General features: G+C 37.9%; 1 protein-coding gene across 3 annotated transcripts in view; it reads left to right on the top strand.

The window, feature by feature from the left end:
• The first annotated feature begins 11,464 nt into the window (after positions 1-11,464).
• Positions 11,465-25,309, top strand: part of Hnmt (histamine N-methyltransferase) — a 29,088-nt gene continuing 15,243 nt past the window's right edge. Inside the window, exons 1-3 of one of the 3 annotated variants that reach the window (XM_028868674.2) lie at positions 11,465-11,481; positions 11,920-12,066; positions 15,465-15,517. In XM_028868674.2, the coding sequence (XP_028724507.1) occupies positions 11,930-12,066; positions 15,465-15,517 (190 nt within the window). In that variant the 5' untranslated portion in view covers positions 11,465-11,481; positions 11,920-11,929. Of the gene's footprint in view, positions 11,482-11,614; positions 11,741-11,780; positions 12,067-15,464; positions 15,518-25,309 lie in introns of those variants that run through there. The other 2 variants (XM_028868671.2, XM_037204737.1) reach the window with 2 other exon arrangements.

Consider the following 25,309-nt stretch of genomic DNA (forward strand, 5'->3'; position numbering starts at 1 on the left):
AGCTATGGTTCTTGTGTTGACAAGTGAGATATTTTGTATTAAGGACCAGTGACTTCTGATGAACTGTGGCTGAAGAATCGGTTTTGATTAACTATAGACAAGTGAAGTGAAATGTTTGCTTTACTGGGATAATTGATGCTTCTTAGCTGGAGCTGAGATATCAGCTGTGATGAAGATAAGATAAGCATCCTTGAGGTATATAGCTTACTGGAGGTGTTTTCTCAGGGTTAGCACACAGAGGTGTGTTTCAGAGGAAGCCAAGGCTGCGTCTCAAGCTGGCAATTGACTAGGTAATGTGTTAGAATCCCCTACGTGGTACTGGTTTTAGTGCCACAGAAACTGCAGGATTAAAAGGGTCATGGAGAGCAGCTAAAGTTTAGCACTGTGAGAGACACAGAGCCATTGCCCGAGGTGCACATTCAGCTATAGTGGAAACTTCAGGAATAAAGGGGTCATTGAGAGAGTCTGAGCCTCAGCACCACATGACTAGCATCACATGACTAGCCTAGAGTAGCTGAAGAGATGCCAGGAGAGGTTATCAGAGAAAGTACAGTTTCCGTCATGGTGGAGAACCTCCAATTCTGGAGATGCCAGCACAGTGGGATCATTGCCAAAGACAACAGGTGCTGCAGCATGGCTGGCCGGAGCCACACTCTGTATGTTTCAGATGGCTGAGTCAGAGAAGGGTGGCTGCTCAGACAGCTCTTGATGTCCAGGGGACCGTGAGCTCCAGATGCTGGTGCTGAGCTAATGCATTCAATTAATATTTCTGGATGTTGGTTTGGCTTTGTATTTGTCATTGTGTCCTTTTTTTTCCTCTTGGAAGAAGTATTTTGCTTGTTTTTAGTCTCACAGTTGTGAGATTATAGACTCCTAAAGAGATATTGGATATTTTAAAGAGATTGAGCTTTCAAACTGTGTGAAATTTTAAAGGACTGGGACCTTTAAAGTCATACTCTGTTTTATATTGTGATAGTAACATGATCTCTTAGAGATGAATGAGAAAGAAATGGTTTAGTAGTGATGTGTGTGCCAAGTTAACGTAGGTCGACTGTGCTGATTAGTTTGTCAACTTGACAAAAGCTAGAGTCACCTAGAGGAGGAACCTCAGATGAGAAAATGCTGTTAGACCAGACTGTGTATAAGCCTGTGGCACATTCTCTTGATTAATGAGTGATAAGAAAGGGACCAGCCCACCATGGGCAGTGTCATTCTTTGGGTTGGTGGTCTTGGGTTTTATATATAAAAATAGGCTCATTATTGGTGACTCAGAGTTAATTACTAATGCATTTAATCCTTGAAAATGAGGAACATTTCATCTAAAGAATGAACTAATTCTTGGTTCCAGCTATAACACATTGAATTTTTTTTAAAGAAAAGTTTTGCCTAAAGTGGGTGAGTTGACATTATTCAATGTGGGTAAATCCAATCACCTCCCAGGACATAGATCCAATCTCTGACTCCCAGTATAAGAGCCATGAAGAAAGTTGTCTATGATGCTATACATACAGAGTTTGGTAATAAAGTCAGTGTTTACAACTGGCCAAAAAGTCGGGGCTATGCCTAAGTATTTATTTTTACAAGTTGGAGTAAAGGATAGGAAAGAAGGTTGCTGTTCCACTCTGACCCTCCCCTGCTCACATGTCGTTTTCCATAAAAGGTCATCCCAGAAGATGGATATCACAGGAAAATGCCTATGAGCAGTAGGAGACTGGAAAAATAATCTCAGTACAAACTTGCCAAAACCCTTAATCTAAATACCTCCTTTCATTTTCACCTAGCATAAGTCTGATGTTGTCTAAATTAAACTCAATACAAAAATCACATTTTCATTAGGAAGAATTAAAACAATAATAAGTGAATCAATCAGTTAATCAATGCATTGTTCTTTTATTCTGATCAAGAAAATAGAAAAACAAAGTAGGCCGTCCATGGACCCGCTCCAGTCTCTCTGTTCCCCCAGACCCAATCCCCGAGGTCACCTCTAGTGCTGCAGCTGAACACCACCTGTAGCTTTTCTTCCCCCTACCCACATCTGTGGATCCCACAGACTGTCCTCTCCTGACCTTCCTTCCCTTACCTCTCCTTGCATCCCAGCCTCTAATACCAGTAGATATTCCTATGAACACACCAGCTGAGCAGGCCAGGAAAACAGGTGACACACACCCATCATATCATCTTAAAATTCAGAAATTAGTACCTAGAACTATAATCACCCCAAATCCAGATGTCTAGATGCCACTGTGAGAATATAATAATAGCCAGGGCAGTATGTCACCCCTAGAACCCAGCTATCCTACCACAGCAGGTCCTGAACATTCCAACAGTTGATCACAAGAGAAAGGCCTTAAGACCAACTATATGAAGATGATAGAGGTTCTTAAAGAGGAAATGAATAAACAGTGTAAAGAAAGCCAGGAAAACACAAATAAACATTAGGAGGAAATGAATAAAGCTGTTCAAGCCTGAAAACGGAAATAGAAGCAATAAAGAGAACAGAAAGTCCCAGAAAATAGAAAGACCAGACAAGAAAATCCCCCTGCCACATAGTATTCGAAACACTAAACATACAGAACAAAGAAAGAATTAAAAGTTGAAAGAAGAAATGACCAATTAACATGTTAAAGCAGACCTATTAGAATAACACCTGACTTTTCAACAAAGACTTTAAAAGCCAGAAGGGCCTGGACAGACTCTAAGAGACCACACACACCTGACTAGACTATTATATATAGCAAAATTTTCAATCACTGTAGATGGAGAAAATAAGATATTCCATGATAAAGTCAAATTTAAACAATATCTATCTATAAATCCAGCTCTACAGAGGTGCTAGAAGGAACATTTTTAAGAGGTTAACTATACCCAGGAAAACACAGGAAATAATAATCTCATACCAGCAAATCCAAAAGAAGGAAAACACACACACACATACCACTACTACCACCACCACCACCACCACCACCACCACCACCACCACCAGAACAGGAATAAATAATTATTGGTCATTGGCAACTGATATCTCTCATTATCAGTGGTCTCAATTCCCTAGCAAAAAGACAGACTAACAGAATGGATTTGAAATCAGGATCCATCCTTCTGCTTCATCCAAAAACACATCTTAACATCAAGGATAGACATTACCTTAGGGTGAAAGGTTGGAAAAACATATTCCAAGTGAATGGATGTAAGAACCAAGCTGATGTAGCCGTTTTAATATTTAGCAAAATAGGGTTCAACCCAAAACTTACTAGAACATAGAGGGAAGGAGACTTTATACTCATTAAAAAAAAAAAACCCACAAAGATGACATTGCAATGCTTAACATCTATGCCCCAAACACAAGGACACCTATCAAAGAAACACTACTACAACATAAATCACATATTGACCTTCAATAGCTTATTCTTATCAATGGACAGGTCATCCAGACAAAAATCTAAACAGAGAAATACTGGAGCTAACATATGTTATAAGCCAAATGGACCTAACAGATACTTATAAAGCATTCACTTAACACTAAAGAATATGCCTTATCAGCACCTCATGGAACTTTCTCCAGAATTGAACGCATACTTGGACACAAAACAAGTCTCAACAGATTCAATAAAATTGGAATACCTCCTTGCATCCTATCAGACTACCATGGATTAAAGCTGGATATCAACAACAACAAAACCAGAAAGCTTACAAACCCATGTAAACTGAACAACTCACTACTGAATGAAAAATGGGTCAAGACAGAAAAAAGAAATTAAAGATTTTCTAGAATTCAAAGAAAATAGATATATAGCATACCCAAAATACAATCAAAAAGACGTTAAAAGTTCATATTACTAAGTGCCTACATTAAAAAAAATGGAACAATCTCATACTAACAACTTAACATCACACCTGAAAGCTCTAGAACAAAAAGAAGTAAGCTCACCCAAGAGGAGTAGATGGCAAAAACAATCAATCTGAGGGCAGAAATTGATAAAATAGAAACAAAGAAACAGTAAGAAGAATCAATGAAACAAAGAGTTGGTTCTTAGAGAAAATCCCACAAGATAGACAAGCCCTTATCCAAACCAACTAAAAAGACACAGAGAAAAATATTCAAATTAACAAAATAAGAAACCAACTGGAGAAATAACAGAATCCAAGGAAATCTAGAGTCATTAGATCATACTTCAAAAACCCATATTCCACAAAATTAGGAAGTCTAAAAGAAGTGAACAAATTTCTTGATAGATACAACTTACCAAAGTTAAGTCAAGACTAGATAAACAATTTACATGGACTAATAACCTCTAAGGAAATAGAAACAGTCATTATAAGTTTCCCAATCAAAAAAAGCCCAGAGTCAGATGCTTTCAATGCAGAATTCTACCAGACTTTGAAAGAAGACCTAATACCAATACCCCTCAAATTATTCCCAAAATAGAAGCAGAAAAAAAAAATCCATTGATTTTATGAGGACATAGGTACCCTGATACCCAAACCACATAAAGATTCAACAAAGAAAGAGAATTACAGACCAATTCCTTTATGAGTATACATGCAAAAATTCTCAATAAAATTCTTGCAAACCAAATCCAAGAACAGATCGAAAAGATCAGTCACCATGACCAAGTAGGCTTTATCCCAGAGATACAGGGATGGTTTAAAATCAATCAATGTAATCCACCATATAAACGAACTGAAAGAAAAAACAACACATGATCATCCTTTTAGATGCAGAAAAGGCTTTTTGCAAAATTCAACACCCCTTCATGATAAAAGTCCTGGAGAGACTAGGGATACAAAGGACATACCTAAACATAATAAAGGTAACATACAGCAAGCCTATAACTTATGTCAAATTAAATTAAATTAAATTCCATTAAATTTAGGACTAAGACAAGGCTGTCCAATCTCTCCACATCTATTCAACATAGTACTTGAAGTCTTAGCTAGAGCAAAAATACGACTGAAGGAAATAAAGGTGATAAACACCGGAAAGGAAGAAGTCATAGTATCTTTACTTGCAGATGATATGATAGTATATATAACTGACTCCAAGAATTCCACTAGGATACTCCTATGGCTGATAAATACTTTCAGCAAAGTAGCTGAATACAAAGATTAATTCAAGAAAACCAGTAACCCTTCTACATACAAATGACAAACAAACTGAGAAAGAAATCAGGAAAGCAACACCTTTCCCATTAGCCTCAAATAATATAAAATATCTTAGGGTAACTCTAACCTAGCAAGCAAAGACTTGTATGATAAAAGCTACAGGTCTTTGAAGAAGCTGAAGAAGATGTCAGAAGACAGAAAGATTGCCCATGTTCATGGATTGATAGGATTAACATAGTAAAAATGGCCATCCTATCAAAAACATCTACAGAATCAATGCAATCCTATCAAAATTCCAACACAGTTCTTTAAACCTTGAAAAGTCAATTCTAAACTTCATATGGAAAAATTAAAGACCCAGAAGAGTTTATTGTATAATACTGTACAATAAATGATAGTCTGGAGGTATCACCATCCCTGATTTCAAGCTGTACTACAGAGCTGTAGTAATAAAAATCTTATGGTATTGGCATAAAAACTGACCTGTTGAGCAATGGAATTGAATTGAAGACCCAGACACAAATCCGCACACTTATGGACACTTGAATTTGATAAAGAAGCTAGAAATACATACTTTAAAAAAGAGTATCTTCAACAAATGGTACCAATCAAATTGGATGGCTGCATGTAGAAGAATGCAAATAGACCCATACTTATTATCTTGCACAAACTCAAGTCCAAATAGATCAAAGACCTTGATATAATACCAGACGCACTGAAACTGATAGAAGAGAAAGTGGAAAAAGGCCTTGAATGCATTGGCACAGGAAATGACTTTCGAAACAGAACACCGATAGCACAGGCCCTAAGATAGACCATTAATAAATGGGATCTCAAGAAACTGAAAAGCTTCTGTAAATCAGAGGATGTCATCAATAAGACAAAGCAGCAGCCACAGAAGGGGAAAAGTTTTTTTTTTTTTTTTTAACCAACTCCATATTCAATAAAGAACTAATATCCAAAATACATGAAGAACTCAAGAAAGTAGTTATCAAAAAACAAATAATCTAATTAAAATGGGGTACATGTCTAAACAGAAAATTCTCAATGGAGAAATCTCAGATGGCAAAAAAACACTAAAAGAAGTGTTTAACATCCTTAGCCATCAGGGAAATGCAAATCAAAACCTCTTTGAGGTTCCATCTTATTCCGGTTAGAATGGCTAAGATAAAAAACACAAGTGACAGCTTATGCTGACGAGGATGTGGAGCAAGGGGAACACTCTTCCATTGCTGTTGGGAGTACAAACTTGTAGGCACTATGGAAATCAATATGGCAAGTCCTCAGAAAGTTGGGAGTCAATCTACCTCAAGATCCACCTTTGCCAGTCTTGCGTGCATATACCCAAAGGATGCTCCATCCAACCACAAGGACACTTGCTCAATTATGTTCATAGCAGCTTTATTCATAATAGATAGAAATTGGAAATAACCTAGATGTTCCTCAACTGAAAAAGGGTTAAACAAAATGTGGTACATTTACACTATGGAGTATTACTCAGTTGTTAAAAAACAATGACATCATGAAATTTGTGGGCAAATGAATAGAACTAGGAAAAAAAATCATCTTGAGTGAGGTAACTCAGACCCAGAAAGACAAATATGGTATGTATTTACTTACAAGTAGATATTAACTGTTAAGTAAATAATAACCAAGCTACAATCCCTGGACCCAGAGAGACTAAGTAAAGAGCAGGTGTTGAGAGGTGATGTATAGATCTCCCTGGGAAGGGGAAATAGAATAGTTTTTTTGGGTAGACTGGGATGGGAGTGACAGGAACAGGAAAGATCAGGTAGGGGACAGATTGGACAAAGTGAGAGAATGTAGAGAAAGATGCCTGGATTTGGGAGGTGTTTGGGTGTGTGTGTGTAAACCTAGTGCAGTGGAAACTTCCTGGAATCTACGAGGGTGATCTTAGTGAGGACTTTTAGTAAATGGGGATATGGAATTTCAATTAGCCATCTCTTACAGTCAGGCATGGCTTCCAGTTGCATTCAATTGAGTTGTAGGACAAGGGGGTCCCATGGAGACACTCAAACAACCCAGGCTGATGTCAGGATAGAAGGTTGTACTCTGCAAACTGACAGTAGAGTCCCATTGCTGAGGACAACATCCACACAGATCACTGAACATGGAGAGACGGAGTTTGTGCTTGAATGGAGCCTTCACCCCTGTGTTCTTTCTAGTCTCTTTGCCATGGGAAAATCCTTTGTAGGCTACCAAAAGAGAAATGTGGACACCAACACTGTCACCAAACTTTTGACCAACACTATGTTGCCTGCAAGATGTGCTAGGGCAATGGTAGGGCAGAACCTGTGGGAGTGGCCGACCAATGACTGGTTAATTTGAGTCTCATGCCATGAGAGGGAGCCCATGCTCTACACTGCCTAGATGGCCAGGTACTGGGGATTTGATTCCTCAGAGACCTAGTGTAGACTTAAACATAACTGGCAGGGGGGAGAGGGGAATCTATGAAATGATTCCTAATGACATTCTGCTCTACTTGTAGATTCATAGATCAGTGCCTTATTCAGTAGTTGTCAGAGAGACTTACTCTGGCAGTAGATGGGAGCAGATACAGGGACCCACACCCAGACAGACATTAGGAGAAGAGAAAGTATAAGTTGGAGGTCTCCATTGGGTCCCTCCTCTCAGAGCTTTCAGAATCCTGTGGAAGAGGGGAAAGAAAAATTTTAAGAGTCAGAGGGGATAGAAGGCACCCGGAGAATATTGCCCACTGAGTAAACTAAGAAGGGTGTATATGGGCAGCTCACAGAACTCACAGAGATTACAATGGTAAGTGGGGGACTGCATGGGTCTGCATCAGATTTTCTGTATATGTGTTGTGGCTGTTAGCTTGGTGTTTTTGTGGGACTCCTAACTGTGGGAATGAGGAGATCTCTGGCTCTTTTGCCTACTCTTGGGACTTTTTTCCTCCTGTTGTGTTGCCTTGTCCAGCTTTATTGAGAGGGCTTTTGCCTTGTCTTATTGTATTTTGTTTTGTCATCTTTGGTTGTTGTCTCTTGAAGGACTGCTCTTTTCTAATGGGAGACAGAGAGAGGGTGGGTCTGGGGGAGAGGGGAGGTTGGTGTGAGCTGGGAGGAATGGAGGGAGGGGAAACTGTGGTCAGGATGTATTGTATGAGAGAAGAATCTATTTTCAATAAAAATAAAAAATAAGATTTTTTTAACTATTTCATTAAAAATAATTTAATAGTGTTGGAATTATTTAGAAATTGGATATATAATTAAGAATAAGAATCCATAGGAGTAAGAACACTGTTCCTCATATTAAAAGTTAGAGTTAATGTAGATAAAGTGAAGAACGTTGTTTACAACAAATGGATGTTCTAGATTTTCCTTTTGCTTTTTTACTGTCTTTCATTTGCTTGCTTTTTAGGCACAGCATACACTGGAAGAAGGATTTGTTTTGTGTTTCTTTTCATTTTTTTTATGTGTAGCAGAGATGGTATCCCAGGAATAAACATAGGAGGAATACAGGACTGCTCCATTACTTAATGCTCTAATTGTCTTTAGGAAAATAATAATATAATCTTCATATTGTAATGGTGCAGATTGGTAAGTATTATGGAGTAATCTAAGAAAAATCATAACCCTTGTATCAAACATTGACTTATTCTTTTAAGTGTCATGATCTTTTATAACTTAGGCGATCTGAATCCTACCTACTAATATCAATAACTCCATACCCAGGAGGTTAGGATATTAAATGAAATAACGAATATAACATACTTTGATATGATATGAACTTAATAAATGGTAGCTCATGGAATGAGAACTCCAGTTTGGTTAGACAATAAATAAGAATCTTAACTTCATTTTAAAATTTTTAGAATTATATCCTCATGTGCTGAAAAGACTTTTAAAGGCAATAATGATTTTATTACCATTGAGAAGCTACTGCAGTGATAGATGTTGTAGTGTATGGTCTAATATTCCAAAGGGAGAGAAAAGAGAATTCTCCAGAGTTGGCCATTACAACCAGACAGCTTGATGTTTCAATCCTCAGAAAAATTCCAGATGTCTTATAGATTGGGAAAAATTTTTATATAAAGTGTTAAAAGGAAGTTGTGATTGCTGAAACCAGCACTTAATAAAATGCAAGTCATGCTGAAAGCAACAAGATTTCCTCTTTTATTTTTTTTTTGGTTTTTCGAGACAGGGTTTCTCTGTGTAGCTTTGCACCTTTCCTGGAATTCAGTTGGTAGCCCAGACTGGCCTCAAACTCACAGAGATCCGCCTGGCTCTGCCTCCCGAGTGCTGGGATTAAAGGTGTGCGCCACCACCGCCCGGCTCAAGATTTCCTCTTTTAAAAAAGAATTTTGTATGCAAAACTAATCAGAAAAATGCCAGAGATGTAAAGTAAATATTTCAAGAGAGTATGTGAAAATGGTTATATAAAATTTTGATATGCTAATATATATTTTGAATATCCAAATAAGTATCCTAAAATACTACTTTATAAATTATTTGATAGCATAATCTATATTCTGTAGAGTATTTAATGAAATCTTGAAGATCTTGCAGTAAGCAGAACATTGTGAAACAATACTCTAGTCCCAGCGATAGTGTCCATGAATAGACAGCCTTTGTCATACTGTGCTTATTTACAAGTGCCTTTTTATGTGTGGTTTTCTGAGACAGGGTTTCTCTGTGTAGCTCTGGCTGTTCTAGAACTCATGCTGTGGACCAGGCTGGTCTCAAACTCACAGAGGTCCACCTACCTGTGCCTCCTGAATCCTGGGATTACCGCTCAGCACAAGTGCCATTTTATTTTTAAAGGAACATAGAGTCTTACCAACCAAGAAGAATCAAGGAACAAATTATATAAAAATATAATACTTATGGAATGAGTGATATTGTCCTAAGTATTGATTTCAAGTTTTTCAATGATGATTTTTTTTAAGGTAAATGTTATATTAAGAAAAATGCTTGTTAAAATTAACATATTTAATTTATAAAGAGCACATACACATAAAGAAAAGCATCAGGATCCAATTGAAAAAGAGTAAAGGGAGTGACTAGAAACACCACAGAGTGGGAAGTACAAATAGCCAACAGAATGAACATTATTTATTCTCACTTACCATCAATGCACTGGAATGAAAATTAATATTCACAATTACCATGCAACAAATTAGCATAGTCCTAGACAAGCATGATATTTTCTGTGTATTAAAGAGGTCCTGAACAAGCAGTTTCCTGCATTGTCAGTGGGAGTGAACGAATAATTTGGGGATCAAATTAATGATTTGGATTAAGAGTCCTGACAATGTTTAAACCAGCAATTCAATTTCTAAGGAGTAGAAGTTCTCCATGAGTTTTATGTGTGAAAGTATTTCTCCTTATTTTGTGTGTGTGTGTGTGTGTGTGTGTGTGTGTGTGAGAGAGAGAGAGAGAGAGAGACAGAGAGAGAGACAGAGACAGAGACAGAGACAGAGACAGAGAGAGATTGAATTTAGCATTTTTTTTTTCATTTCTTTTTTGAGATTATTTGTTTGAAGTTCGTTTAGTTTAGGCAAACTGAAATGGAGTGCTATCTAGGAAGTCCAAGATGATAGGTTTGGATTGACTATAAAGACTTTCAGGAAAGCACAGGTGCTATGACTTAACACCCTTAACATAGTCCCTCCCAGCTCTTCTCCATTTCGCTGCCATGCTTTGAACGAAGTACTCAACCCCTTAGAATCTCGGACATGTCATCAGTCCTGGGAGGAAGCTCCTGGAGGCATAGCAAAAAGTAATCCTTAAAGTAAGTTTTGAAAGAGTTACACAATTTCTGACTTTAAGAACTCAGTGGAATTATGTCTGCTGTCAGTAACACTTGGATCCAGGTGATACTGAAAGACGGAGAGCACATACAGAACACCTCACTAGTGGACAGAATGAACATTGTTAATGCTAGTGTAAATGCATAAGCACATTTTAAATCATTTAAGGAAACAGAAGCCTATGTGTAACTTGTTTGGGAGAGCAAGTTTGCCTCTGTACTTGTCTTTACTAGCTAACAACCACGTAGAGATGAAAGTGGGGCTTAAGGCGAGCGCTAAACAACCGTGGGTGAAAACTTCAGCTTCAAGAGGCTCAGAAATTAGGAGTATGTGTGCTAATCCTTTTATGGGAATGTGGAAAGCTTCATGCTACTTTAAATTTAGCTTAAAGTTCTCTTGCTCCTCCTTGGCTTAAAAAAATTACAGATTTGATTCCTACAAATCGGCAGCTGAGCTTGAGAGTCAAAAGTTAAGACACAGGAAGCCAGTGAACTTCTGGACAAGAAACACAGGGCCAGCTGTTGGTTGTCCTAGATTTTAGCACCTGCAGGTTTCTGAAAGTGCTGTGTGGTCTTGTTGCAATCCTGGTCAGTCTAGTGTTTTGCCTTAAAAACAAACAAACAGAATAAAACAGCTCTTTTTCCTATTTGGAACTTACTTGTGACAGCTGCTGAAAAAACAGGAAGTGATTGGAATACTTTTACAGCTTCGCTGGACTGCGGGCTGCTTTACAGCCTCTCTCTCCCAAAAACAGCTGTGCAGGGAGGGGGTAAAGCACCCACGGAAAGTCTTCTACCTCACTGAGCTCTGCTCGCTAGTTTTGGGTGCATGCCAAATGCAAAGCAGGTTTAAGTGCTGTGGTTTATTTCTTATTCATGTATTTTTTTTTTTTTTTTACCCTTATTCGGCGGGGTTTGAGGGACCGCTGCGTTATAGAAACTGGTGGGGGAGGGGAGGGAAAGAGGGAAAAGAAGGAACTAAGGAGAGAGGAAGTTAAACGTAGCTCCCCTCTCTGCCTTTATTAGGGAACCCAATATGGCATCTTGCATGAGAAGCTTGTTTTCTGACCACAGCAGATACGTTGAATCTTTCCGGAGGTTTCTAAATAATTCCACGGAACACCAGTGCATGCAGGAATTCATGGACAAGAAGCTGCCAGGCATAATAGCAAGGTAACAAAAAGGCGTTTCTGCCAATGGTCTAACCTGTGGGTAAAGACAGACAGGTGGAACCCAGCCCAAGGGGTAGGCAGAGGTGGAGGAAACCTTGGGATTAGAGTCAGAGCCGATCACAGCTGCCTGCCCGGCCTTGCCTAGACCGGCGGCCTGGCTTATGCAGCTGTGTTTGCTTTAAATACCAAGACGGATTTGTGCCGCATAGCTGGCAGCAGGGTAAGTGTTAACCATTTGAAGGCTTTAAAGGCACAAGCCCAACCGTATTTGGAAAAAGACAAGATTTTTTTTCTAGCCTCCTTTCAAATTTTATGTTTTTTTTTAAAAAAAATCCCAAATGGATTCTGGTATTCATTCCTTAGAATCAAATATAAGTAAATTGCAGAATACTCTTTACTCCAGGGCATAGAATTAGTGCTTCTCAATTCTAATAATATTGATTTAAATTCATTCCATTTCCTCTATCTGTTGTTATAATTGTTCTCCCAAAAGCTGTCTTTTCCTTTCAATTTAATATTATCAATATGATCCTGAAAAAAAGGATCATTTTACCATTATCAGTGAAACTGGCTTCTGTCCTCACAGACTCCCTTATTTATCATTTATTTTTGATTAATGTGTTCAATTTGCCCCAAAGCTGATAAGCATTATTGAGGTAACAGATTCTGCAGGCTAAAGATAATCAAGTCACCTATCTGGGGATAAATTGTTTCGACTCCTTCAGTTTCAAGAAGTAACTATGGAAAACTAGTAAGAAATGACTGACTGTGGACCTAATTTACAAACAACAAAGCAATCTGGTATTTTATCTTTTGCATTCTGAATTTCTCTGTGGAGTTAGTTTCCTGTGGTGGTTCCTCTGCCTACCCAGAGCAGACTTGTTGGACAAATGCAGAATCCTGTGCTTCTTTTTCTTCTTTTCCTTCTTCTCCTCTTCTCTTGTCAAACACTTTTCCCACCGAGTCATTTCCCCAGCCTTGTGTTTTCTGTCTTAACAAGGTTAATGAATTGACGTGGAATAGGACAAAGGGTATAAAAACGAAATCATGGGCTCTACACCCCACCCTGTGCACACATGGGTTCCACTAAGTGTAAGTGGATTTAGGATTTACAATCAACAGCACAAGAAGTTGGGAGGGACACATGATGGCAGGAGGGGAAGGTGAAGGAGATCACCCTCTGAGACCCTGGATTAAGCACAAAGCACACCCAAACACCTGTTTTCTCAGAGAGATCCTTTATTAAGCTGGGAAGAAAAGTTACAGTGGCTGCTTTCTGACTCAGGCAGAGAAACAGCAGCAAATGACCTTGCAGGTATAATTTTTAAGGGGAGAAAAAGGGGAGGTCTGTGTTAGAATGGACTAGAATGTGGTGGTATGTTTTGATTGGACATGTTAATTAGGTGAACCAAAGGGGGCTTTTGATTGCTGGACTTTAATACTTCAATAGCTGGACCTTGGTAGTCAGCCTCAGGAGGAGGAAGTAGCCAAGCAAAGGAATAGACTTTGGTGGCTAGCTACAGGAATGTAATCTCGCAGTTTTTAGCAAGGCAGAGAGAACTGGGGAAGGAGGGCAGCAAGGCCTGGCAAAGCCCCATGCTGGAGTGGGCTAGTGTCCCTTCAGAGGGAACACTGGGTGAATTTGACCAAAACCTATTATGTACATGTATGACTTTTCAAACTAAAAAACTTGAAAATATTAAAGCTTTTATCTGAAATTATAATTTACTTCTTTGGACCTTTCTACTTGTAATGGGTCACTTCTTCAGTACCTTTTCAGTTTGGATGATACACATTCATCCCTTAGCTTAACCAGATCCTTGATTTTCCTCAGTCTCACAGCTTAGTCTGATGAAGGATGGTTTTAACACAATAGTGACCCCTCCCTGTCTGCCGAGTGTGTCCAGTCTAGACGCAATGTTGATGGTAGAATATGTGAAAGACTCCTGAGATTTTGGTTATAACTAAATTCATGTTACAATAATAATAAATAAAGTTATGAATAATTGAACCCAAATGTCATTATTAAGGATGCAATTTTGCTAGACATGGGGGCCCATGCTGTAATCCCATCATTTAGGAGGCAAAGGCAAGATTGCCTTGAGTTCCAGGCCAGGATGGGTTACAATGTGAGACTCTGTTCAAAAAAGAAAACAAAGAAAAAAGAAAAAGAAAGGAAGGAAGAAAGAGAGAAGAAAAAAGAATGTGTTTCCCCCTGAAATTAGATTTGTCTACAGGAGCTCTAAACATTTTTGCTTGAAGTAGTTTAAAAGTTGTAGCTACAAAATGCTTCCAAACCCCCTGTGCCTCTAAAGGGAAGAATTTGGGAGGTTGGGTATGGCACTTGCATAATTAATGTAATTTTTTTTTTAACAAAATGCATTTGTCATTTAAAAATCCAAATGATTTTAAAAAGCAGATAAAAACAGCCAACAGTGGTCCTTTGTCCCAAATACTTTGTGAATTCCATGCTCTAAAGGCAACTATTTTTAACCTAAATTTTTTGTTTATAACAAAATCTTTAGTTTCTCATAATTTTTTTCTGTAGTTTTGAATAACATGTTTTCTTCTATTTCTACATTCTTGAGATGCATTTTTTTTTCTGTTTGGCTTTGTTTACTCAATTTTGACAGTTTTAAAGTATTGAACTTACTATGATAACTCAGGAATCCACCATTGATCCTGATGTTTTTTCTTAGATTCTTCACTTACAAATATCTGCCGAATTAAAGTTTCTTAAAAGAACCTTGATAAATTAAATGAAAACTTTTGTCAGTCTGTCTTGCAGCCTGTCTTTAGAACCCTGTCTTTGCTCTGTCATCCAGGGCAGCCATTGTGTACTCAGACTTTTTCCTGACCCTTAAATCTACATCTGAAAGAAGTCCTGAGAATTTCCTCCCCTTGCAATGGGGAGAATGCACTCTGATTTTTAAGTTGAAAGCACTGTCTTTATTCTTTTTAAAATTAATCCCTAGGATAGGCATACAATAAACACATGATACATATTTTCTATTGAAAGGAAAATGGGAGGAAGGAAGAGGAAAGAGACATATAGAGGTAGCATGGACCACCAAGTCCTTTCCCAGGCCCAGGTTTATATCGTCAGTGTAAAAGGTCCACAGAACTATGTGGCCTTGTGTTCTAGTCTCCAAAGAACATGTGAGATGTTCAGAGTGGTGGTTCTATCTCTAAGTTCAAGAAAGGAACGGAGCCTGTGTTTTCAGGTACTCTAGTAGAGCAATAGAAATAAAGAGCCACAGATGTGACACTTTCATGTCGGCTTCTTGTCTATTCATTGACAAGTCTTTGCTTTCCAATGGACTTGATAGGAAGACCTGGTAGAGCACCTTTCATGTTTTTCTTAAATTCTGTAATTTTGTTTGTTTGCTTGCTTTTCAGGATTGGAAAAACCAAAGCAGAAATTAAGATTCTGAGCATAGGCGGAGGAGCAGGTATGACTAATACATGTAAAATTTATATTCTGTTATAGGCATCATGGTATTTGATAGCCACATTGTTCATGTTCTAGAAAGCCACTTTGTTTTGCTTTCATAAAAGATCAACTTATAAATGCTAGCAGCATCATTCAACTCAAATTAATTGCCCTCAATAGATTTAGACATTAGCCTTCATTATAATTTGTAGGCTGGATAGGAGATGAGATTTTCTTATTATTTTTGTAAGTAGAAAACCAGGAAACTTTGAAAATTATTTCTTATCCAAAATTATTTATATACTTATAGAAAAGGGAAGTTTCTGAAGTTCTTGAAGCTTGAGCCTTTTAAGGAATAGTCTTTGCTTACTGTTACTGGTCTGTGTGAGGACTGAAAAATTTCACCAGAATGGAAATTGATGCACAGCTCTTCATTAAAAACATCTCAATATGGACAAAAATATACTTAATATCTAGTTGATTTACATTATTGTATCCTCATCTCTAAAATGAATTGGCCTCACTACTCCCTTCTGAATTAATTCTAAGAGTATTTTTTAACCATTCAAAACACTTTCTTATCTAGTTTTATTAGCATCACTTGGTCTTCTTTTTCTTAAGAGTTTTTATTCTAGAAGAAAAATACTAACTCTGGAAAAGCAGATTGATGTATATATCATTTGTAAATACCCCTAACGAACTGTGTAACTTTGATACATAAACTGAGAGTTTTCTCATCAGTAAAATGGAAACACTGATTCTTAGCTACAGGATTGTAATAAGAAAGCGTTTATAAAGTGCTGAGCATAGGCTATTCATCCTGTAAGGCAAAGGCTGTGTCTCTCTGAAACGCTAAAACAAGTTTCTTTTCAAGGGTTAGTATTTGTTTCATTTTAAGGTATTAGTTATCTTTGACATAATATGTAAATATAAAACATGCTGACATAGTTCTGATCACAGCCTACTAATTGGGAACTACACTGCCACTTGTTACTTAGTCCTTGAGCCTGTAAAATGCAAGTGTACAGTGCCATATGAATGAGATGGATTGTGGCCCATATGAACACAAAGGGAATCAAGAGCCCTTCAGTGAAAAGAACAGCTAGTTTATGGGGGCATTATTTGTTCAGTTTTCATAAAATACAGTGTGTTATAATGTAATTAGGACTAATCCTAAAAATCCATTTGCTCTGTTATCTTTAACCACACAGGCAGAGAGCCCAGCAAAGACAAATCAAGAAGGTTACTGTTGTTAATCATGCTGTAGCCAATGTTTAAGCTATGATACTGTGTTGTTACTTACTGATACTAAAAGCACAAGGATTGAAATAGTGATGAATTATCCAAAGGATGTCCTGTTAATGCACTTAATGAAGAGAATAATTTCCAGTGTGTTTGCATATGAGTTTCAGATAGCCTCCAAGCAGCAGGACTCTAACTTCATAGTGTCATGTGTGCTCAGAGAGTATGAAAAGCCCTACGAGCAACAATAATTAAAAATAATCTCTATCATTATTTAGCTAATTATCTTTTAATATAAAGTTAATTGAACTAATACAAATGTATTCACATACTTTCTTTTTTTGTTGTTATTTGTTTTGTTTTTGATTTTTTTTTTTGAGACAGGGGTTCTCTCTATATCCCTGGCTGTCCTGAAATTTGTTCTGTAGACCAGGCTAGCCTGAAACTCAGATCTGTCTGCCTCTGCCTCCCAAGTAAGTGCTAGGGTTAAAGGCATGCACTACTATGCCCAGCTATGTATTCACATTTTTATGAGCTATTTTATAAAGAATATTCAGCCTGCACACTGATTCTTTACATCAACCTAGGTGCTAATAGGATTCATCAAAATAAAGGGAAGAATACTTTGAGTCCTTTTGTCAGAGGCTGAACATTGTATTGATACCAGGCTCCATCTTGGAGAGAATATGGGATCTCCTTAGGGTCATTCTTCCTAAGAAACTGATCAGAAACATAAGAACTTGAAGAAAAATTCAAATTTTATACTTAGCTTTCATTATCCAAATGAAATAAATAAGCAGTACATTTAATAGTTGCTTGGACAAAGGTGTCCTTGTTATGAGTGAATGGTATTTCATATTTCATGTCGTTTGAATCTTCATAGTGCAGCTACTAATGCTTATCTGACAACCTAAAGACAAGCACCGTCCACTGAGGAATCACATATCCTTGCTTTAGTGACTCAGCGCCTCTCATATTTTACCATCTCCATTTAAGAGGTTTATATTATCCTTGAACTTGATTGTACTTCTGAATCAGTCTCTGCACTCTGATCTCTTGCAAGTACAGCCTTGGGCTTGTTCTGTACTTTGTGCTCAGTTCCCAAGGTACGCTTCACAGAGTCTTACCACAGTCGTAGCTCACCGGACTCTGGTTTCACTGTCTACATGTTCTATTCTCAGACGCATAGGCAACTTCAGCTCATTTCCTGCATCCCTCTGGTGAAAATGTTCTTTCCATTCATAGCAGTGATACCATTTCTCCTAGTACAATTGAGCAACACATACCCAAAGCAAACAAACTAAAACTCATTAAGTGAAACTGCTACTGATCATGGGTGACTATCGTCAGAGCTCAGTAACTGCCACCTGGGAGCATTCAGCTCTGCCCCCTTGCAAAAGGTCATCTTAGCTGGGCTTGTTAACAGTTTATACCTGCCCCCAAGTATCCAGCTGCTTCTTACAAACTGGCAACTGTACATGACCTGGAGGAGGGATTTGAATGTGTATATATTTTACATATTCACATGTATAATCTATATATTTGTATATATGCCAAGGGGAAGACTAGAGAAGGGACTCCATCTGGGTGGCTATGGGAACGCTCTCATTCCGACTGGCTGAAGCTTTCCAGGTGGTGGCCAGTGGGGAGGGAGTACCCATGTCCCTGTAGGTAATCCCTCACCTGTGCTCTGTAAGGAAGCTTACTATCTTCATGGAGAGGGGATAGACCTTAGATTCATCTTCCCCGGGAAGGCATTTTAGCAACACTGCTTTATACCACCGCTCATGTTCTTTGGTTAGTTTTTATTTTCAGAAATATGAGCAGGAGAGTATGTATCAGGGGCTATTGGGGTCCAGCCCCTAATAGTCTCCTTTCCAGGGTCCGCGGAAGAATCTATCAACCAGCTGAGACTCTATTCTTTAAGGTCGGCAAATCAATCTACGCACGCAGAGTTCTTTGGTCCATTCGCTTTAATCCTTTTCTCATCCCTTGCTTTACAGTTATATATCTCCCCCAAATCACAATCGTCCTCTCCACCCAGGACACTCAGCCTGAACTTCCTCAGGCAGTGATTGTCCGCTATCAGGATCAAGTGGAGGGTTGATAAGAATTACAAAGAGGGGCACTAGTTGTTAATCATCATTTGCAACCCAAAGGGGAAGTGACTAATGAATTAACTAAAGGCTAAATACAGGTAATATCTAAGAAGAGGGATCTTATGTGCACAACTATAATCTTAAATGTGTTTGGTAAAAGATGTTAAAAATCTATAAGTTGCTAGGTCAATGGGAGAAAATAAAACTGTCTTCTTTTTTCCTGTGGCTCCTATCTGTCCAAGCTGTCTGCCATTTTTCTGCAGGGTGGGGGAAAGTGTGCTCAGTCTCTAGGCAATCTGTGTACAGGTAGATGCCTCTGGTAATAGTTAAAGGGAGATCTGGAACTGGAGGTAAGATTTGGGAAAGGAGGAAGTTAAGCTAATAGGCACATCCACCAGGCCTTCTCAAACAGGTAGCCTGGCTGCTTAAGTCTGTTCTTAGAGAGTACAGAGGTATCTCTGATAAGGTACTTTCCTCCAACCGGTGGTGGACCTGGTCGAATGTTACCAATAATGATAATTACAGGGAGGCTTGAACTGGGAGTTCTGGCTGAGCATAGCTGTTAGCACAGAATGTTATCTAAATATTCCTAGAAGTGGTTAGGTAAGGAGTTAGAGGTCTATAAAGTTAGTAAGGCTGTAAGAAAGGAGGGGTCTGAGCTAAATTGTATAAAGCTATTACTTAATGTTTACCTGACCTAGGCGGTGTCCCCTTGTGGAATTTACCTTAAGTCAGGAGACTCGCCTGTGGGTTATTATCACTGTTAGTCCTCAGAAATTGGGTGACCACCTGGGTGATGTCTCCTTTAGTCCTTGAAAGTGGCTAGGGGAGATATCTGATTCCAGAGAAAGCCTTTCCTGAGGCTGTTCTCCAAATGCCTGGAATGTGTATGTCTAGAGAGTGATCAGTCCACATTGTTAGCCCTTCTTAGGGAAAAATCAATTGGGAAAACTATGAAGGCACACACGATTTTCATAACAGAATACAGCTGATATATAACAAGCCAAGTAACACCAAAAACTCCTTGGGATTTGGCTTCCTCTGGAGGAATTCCCTGATCCCTCCAGGTAGTGACTTTGCCATAACCAGCTGAGTTCTTATGATATATTCCTGTGGCCCGCAGCAAGTATGCCTATGAACTCTTTTCATTTTAGAAACTGCTGTTTATGACAATAGATCTTTTATACCTTATGAAAAAATGTAAGATTTGAAAAAAATCTTATTACACTTTTATTCATAATCCAAGCAATTATTAGGGTTCTGTACAGTTCAAAGGAAAGGAAATGGATGGAAAATTTTAGGTAGTCTTTAAGTAATTTCACATATCCCTAGCACTATTCTCTACAAATTATATGTTCTAGTGATGGAGAAATGTGTGAAACAAATATTGTATGAATAAGACAGAAAGGAAATCACAAAGAAGACAAATCATGGGCAAAACCCAGACCATGGAACCTTCACAGAGTCCAAACTGAGCAGTTGTTTATGTATATGTGCTGGAGTTTATATGCTTTAATCAGAAGTAATAAGCAGCAGGAATTTTTGTTGTTGTTTTTTCAGGGTTTATGTAGTCATATCACATTGACTTCAGCAATTGTTTTTGTTTTTTTTTTTTTTTGAGCAATAACATTATTTTTATTCTAAGTCTGATAGAATTTGCTTTTTGCTTCATTTTCAACATTGACGTTTCCTTAAATTAAAATTAAGCCTGGTAGGGCTTTACTATCATTTAATTTGTATGTTTTATGATGTTAGGTGGTACATGGAAAACAAAACATCCGTAGTCTTTTTGATAAGGGGAAATGCTACCAATTTAACACTTATGCCTGAAAAATGTTCCAGAAAGGAGTTAATGTTCTCCTTGCTATGGACTTTGCATATATGAGATTTATTTTTTCAGTTATTATATTCAAGTATCATAAAGTATTACAAGAGTTAGACAGAACTAAATTCAATAATCTAATTCTATTTCACTTTTTATTTTTATTCCCACTAATCTATTATAGTACATACAGGTGGTATGAATCCTCTCATATGTGTTTGGTAATAATTTTACTGTTATCAGTTGAGAGCACTTGGGTTAGGTGAATTATTTTATGCAACACATAAAATAATAGATACCAGCATTTCTATAGAGGATAAAAAAATAGGAAAAAATTAATTCACTCTCACTTTGCAAATAAATAATGAGCATTATTAGATAGAATAAATCCCAGGGTCCAACAAATTGTACAAAATGGGTGTAAAAATTATTAACTTGATTAAAAGAATGAATGGTTTAGATATGACCAAATATTTGAAAATATAGTCCTGGGGGCTGGAGAGATGGCTCAGTGGTTAAAAGCACTGGCTGCTCTTCCAAAGGACCTGGGTTCAATTCCCAGCACCCACATGGCAGATCATAACTGTCTGTAACTCCAGTTCTAGGGGATCTGACACCTTCACACAGACATGCATGCAGGCAAAACACCAATGCATGTGAAATAAATATAAATACATTTCTTAAAAAGTTGAAAAGGAGAAAATATGATTCCAGCAAGTTCTTAATTTCAACTTCCTTCCCAAATAAATCGTTAAGAGAACACAGAAGTTTATTGGTTCCAGCTGTTAGGTAAGCAAGTGGGCCAGTGTGTCTGTTAAGTTAGGATAGGATTAGAACAAATATAATTAGAGTGGGGGCTAAAAGGACTGATGTGTCTGCTGGACTTAGAAAGCAGTGTAATGGTGGGATTATGCCTGTGACCTGTTCTGACTAATGCAACAAAAGGGGATCAGCCCTGAGCAGAAAAACCTCTTAGTTCACAGTGATGTTATCCTTTGGGCAATTGGTTTACAGAAACAGAAACTCCAAAGTTTATTTGTGTGAATAAATGGGTAGATTTGCAATGTAATAATACTGGTATAGTTATCTTTAGACAGACCATGGCTGCTTTTCCTGAGTGACTGTTACCAGGGTCATCATGCCTGGTGTAATTATTTTTTTTCTGATAAGAGAGGCACAGGACCTAATTACTGGGCTGTCAGACAAGATTGTGACCTCTTAAGATGGTGGAGGCATGCTCTTTTTAGCTAAATTTTACTTTTGTCTAACTTAATTTTTTTAAGCAAGTTTATTGATAAATCCTTTGTGATGTCAATTTATTACTTCCATTTTCTCCTTTGCTAGGAGATGGCAAGAAACAAAGGTTAATGTTTAATTATCAGGATCAATAAATTGAGAGTGATGGAAAACAGAGAATTTGGGGATAAGAGAGCAAGAAAAATTAAGTCGATTGTACTTATTGCTGTCTTCAGATAGTTCCGATTGAAAAACCTGCAAAATATTTGTTCTCAGAAATTGGAAGCCCTGAGATGGATCAGGGGTTGAAAGATCCAAGGAGTACCCTGTTCTTGCAAAGGACTGGCATTTGGTTCCATGTAGCCATGTCAGGGGGCTTATAACATCGTGTAACTCGAGCTCCAAGGGATCTAGTGTGCTCTTCTGGCCTCTGTGGGCACTTGCATACACATGGTGCACACAGACACATATATAAATGTGTGTCCACATAGATAAAAGTAAACAAATATATCTTGAAAATGTTAAATTATTGAATATATAATAGCTCCAATTTATTCAATACCTATTACATATCATTAACTATGAAAACTTACCTCCATATATTGTAATATTTATAGTAATTCTTCAGCATAGACTGTATTAGACTATATTAGGAGATATGAAACATAAGGACAGAAGATGAGCAAATAGGCATATGAACTTGTTACTGCCAGGCAGCTTTCCAAATTGGTCAATATATGTTGTCTTGTTTTTTTTTTTTTTTTGTTTTTGTTTTTGTTTTAGATGAGGTGTCACTGTGTATTTCAGTCTGGACTTGAACTCATGTGCCAGCATCCTTAGTGTAGTCAGAAGGTTTCTCTGGTCCTGCCCGGCCCTGTGATTCCACCCAGCCTTGCTGTCTGCAGCCACATATAAAATAATCACTCAGAGGCTTAATATTGTTTACAAACTGTGTGGCCTATGGCAGGTTTCTTGCTATCTAGCTCTTTCATCTTAAATTAACCCATTTCTATTAATCTATGTTTTGCCATGTGGCTGTGGCATTACCGGTCTGCTAACATCTCTCTGCAGCGACAGCTGGTGCCTCTCTCTCCTCTCCTTTCTTCTCTCTGTTTATCTGCTTGGATTTCCCACCTGCCTCTGTGCTATCTTGCCATAGCCCAATTCAGCTTAATTTATCAACCAATGAGAGCAATACATATTCACAGCATACAGAAAGACATCTCACAGCATCCTTAGTGCTCATGTTACAAATATACACCATTACACCTGACTAGTAACCAAGATATTTTTAAATGTTTCCTCATTCTTTATATGCTATAGTAGTTATCTATACACTTTACTTTTAGGAGAGCTATTATAGGTTTGTTATTTTGTGAGAACATTACTTGACACTTTCTAGGTGTTACTATGTTTTATTTTTCTAGCATCTCTTGGGGGCTTCATTTAAAACTGAAGAAGCTCATGTTCAGATGCCTGCGATCTTAAAGGGTTTAAGATATTTATCATCTGGTAGAAGGTAGCAGAGTTGAGAGCTGAAATACAAACTCAGATCTAATTTTCATTACAGTCTTAATTGCCTTCAGTAATTCTATTTATTAAAAGGAATCTCAGCCATGAACATTATGCAGACACCTACCAGTTATTCCAAATAATGTTAAAATTCTAGGGTGATGATTTAAAAACCAGCAGAGAGCTAACATTAAGCACATAGACTGTGCCAAGGGTTATCTCTTCCATAGTGTTCCCTGCACACCCCTCTGCATGTATTCTTGCTTCCTTATTAGTTATGGTTTAACCTTTGTACTTTCATTGTTTGCCCTGGAGAATTCCATAAGGTGTTGTAATAATTTATTGCACTTATGTGTTAGAAGTGCCCCATTGGCAATCCTTACATTTTTCAAAACCCTGTTGTGTATTTTATGTGATAGTGCATTGTAGGGAATGTAAATATTGCCCTCCCTTACTTCCCTTGAGTTCTTAGCTGTATGGACCCTCGTACAGAAAGACAGATTAGTAAGAGAAATACATGTTAATATTTATTGATGCAGTGTTTGTCATGTAAGAGAAACTTCCCTGAGAAGTAACTCAAAGCAGTGGCTTGATACTCCTGTGTATAAAGAAATTTCTTTTTTTAAATTTTTTTTTATTTTTTCAAGACAGGTTTTCTCTGTGTAGTTTTGGTGCTGTCCTGGATTTCACTCTGTAGACCAGGCTGGCCTCGAACTCACAAAGATCCACCTGCCTCTACCTCCTGAGTGCTGGGATTAAAGGCATGTGCCACCACCGCCTAGCCAGAACAATTGATTTGTAAAGAAATGAGAGAAACAAAGGAAGAAAGTAGTTTTGAGCTTCCAAGGCTGGGAACAATAATGTTGTTGTATGGCAAGTATATAGGCAGAAACTAACTGCAAGCTTTGTGTGTAGATTCCAAGAACTGTTTCTAACAGAAAATAATTTATAAACTACCATTAGGAAAACAACAACAACAAAGTAGGTTGGGGGAAATTTTTCTTCTCTTAGAGCTCAGTTACCTTTAGCAATTCTGTTAAAAAGGCCATTAATATGGAGATGTAGATAATGTCATTAAACTGAATACTAACTTGTTAATGTTAGTAGTTCCATACTTGGTTCTACCTGCCTTAGGATAGTCATAGGAATAGAAAAAAGAACCATAATCAATTTGAACCCATTTTACTAAAACTTCATTTTTTTTTAGGACAGTGATATTATAAAGGTATAATAGCGAAGGTGTTCTAGAAACAGAATTACAAGGATACATATGTAAGCTAATAACAGGTACATTCACATGATGATGGCAATGACTGAGAAACCGAAGGGTCTGTGGTCTGTAGGCTAGAGACACAGGAAGTTTGTGATTCCAGCTTCTAGTGCAAATGCTGGCTGTTTGGAGTCTCAAGAAGAATCACACAGTTGGATTTGCCAAATGGCTTAAATTCTATATATTGATCATCACAGAATATCAGACTAAAATTTAGAGCTTGAAAAATCCAGTGTCTCAGTTCAGAGTTTTCTATTTTGGTTTTCAATAAGTTTTACCTTTTTTTTTTTTTTTTTTTTTTTTTTTTTTTTTTTTTTTTTTTTTTTTTTTTTTTTTTTTTTAGACAGGGTTTCTCTGTGTAGCTTTGCACCTTTCCTGGGACTCACTTGGTAGCCCAGGCTGGCCTCGAACTCACAGAGATCCGCCTGGCTCTGCCTCCCGAGTGCTGGGATTAAAGGCATGCGCCGCCGCCGCCGCCGCCGCCGCCGCTGCCGCCGCCGCCGCCGCCGCCGCCGCTGCCGCCGCCGCCGCCGCCACCACCACCCGGCTGTTTTACCTTTTTAAAAGAGTTATTTACTTATTATGCATATAGTGTTCTGCCTGCATATCTGCTTGTAGACCAGAAGAGGG

This window comes from Peromyscus leucopus, chromosome 4 (assembly GCF_004664715.2).
Source record: "Peromyscus leucopus breed LL Stock chromosome 4, UCI_PerLeu_2.1, whole genome shotgun sequence".
NCBI classification, from domain to species: domain Eukaryota; kingdom Metazoa; phylum Chordata; class Mammalia; order Rodentia; family Cricetidae; genus Peromyscus; species Peromyscus leucopus.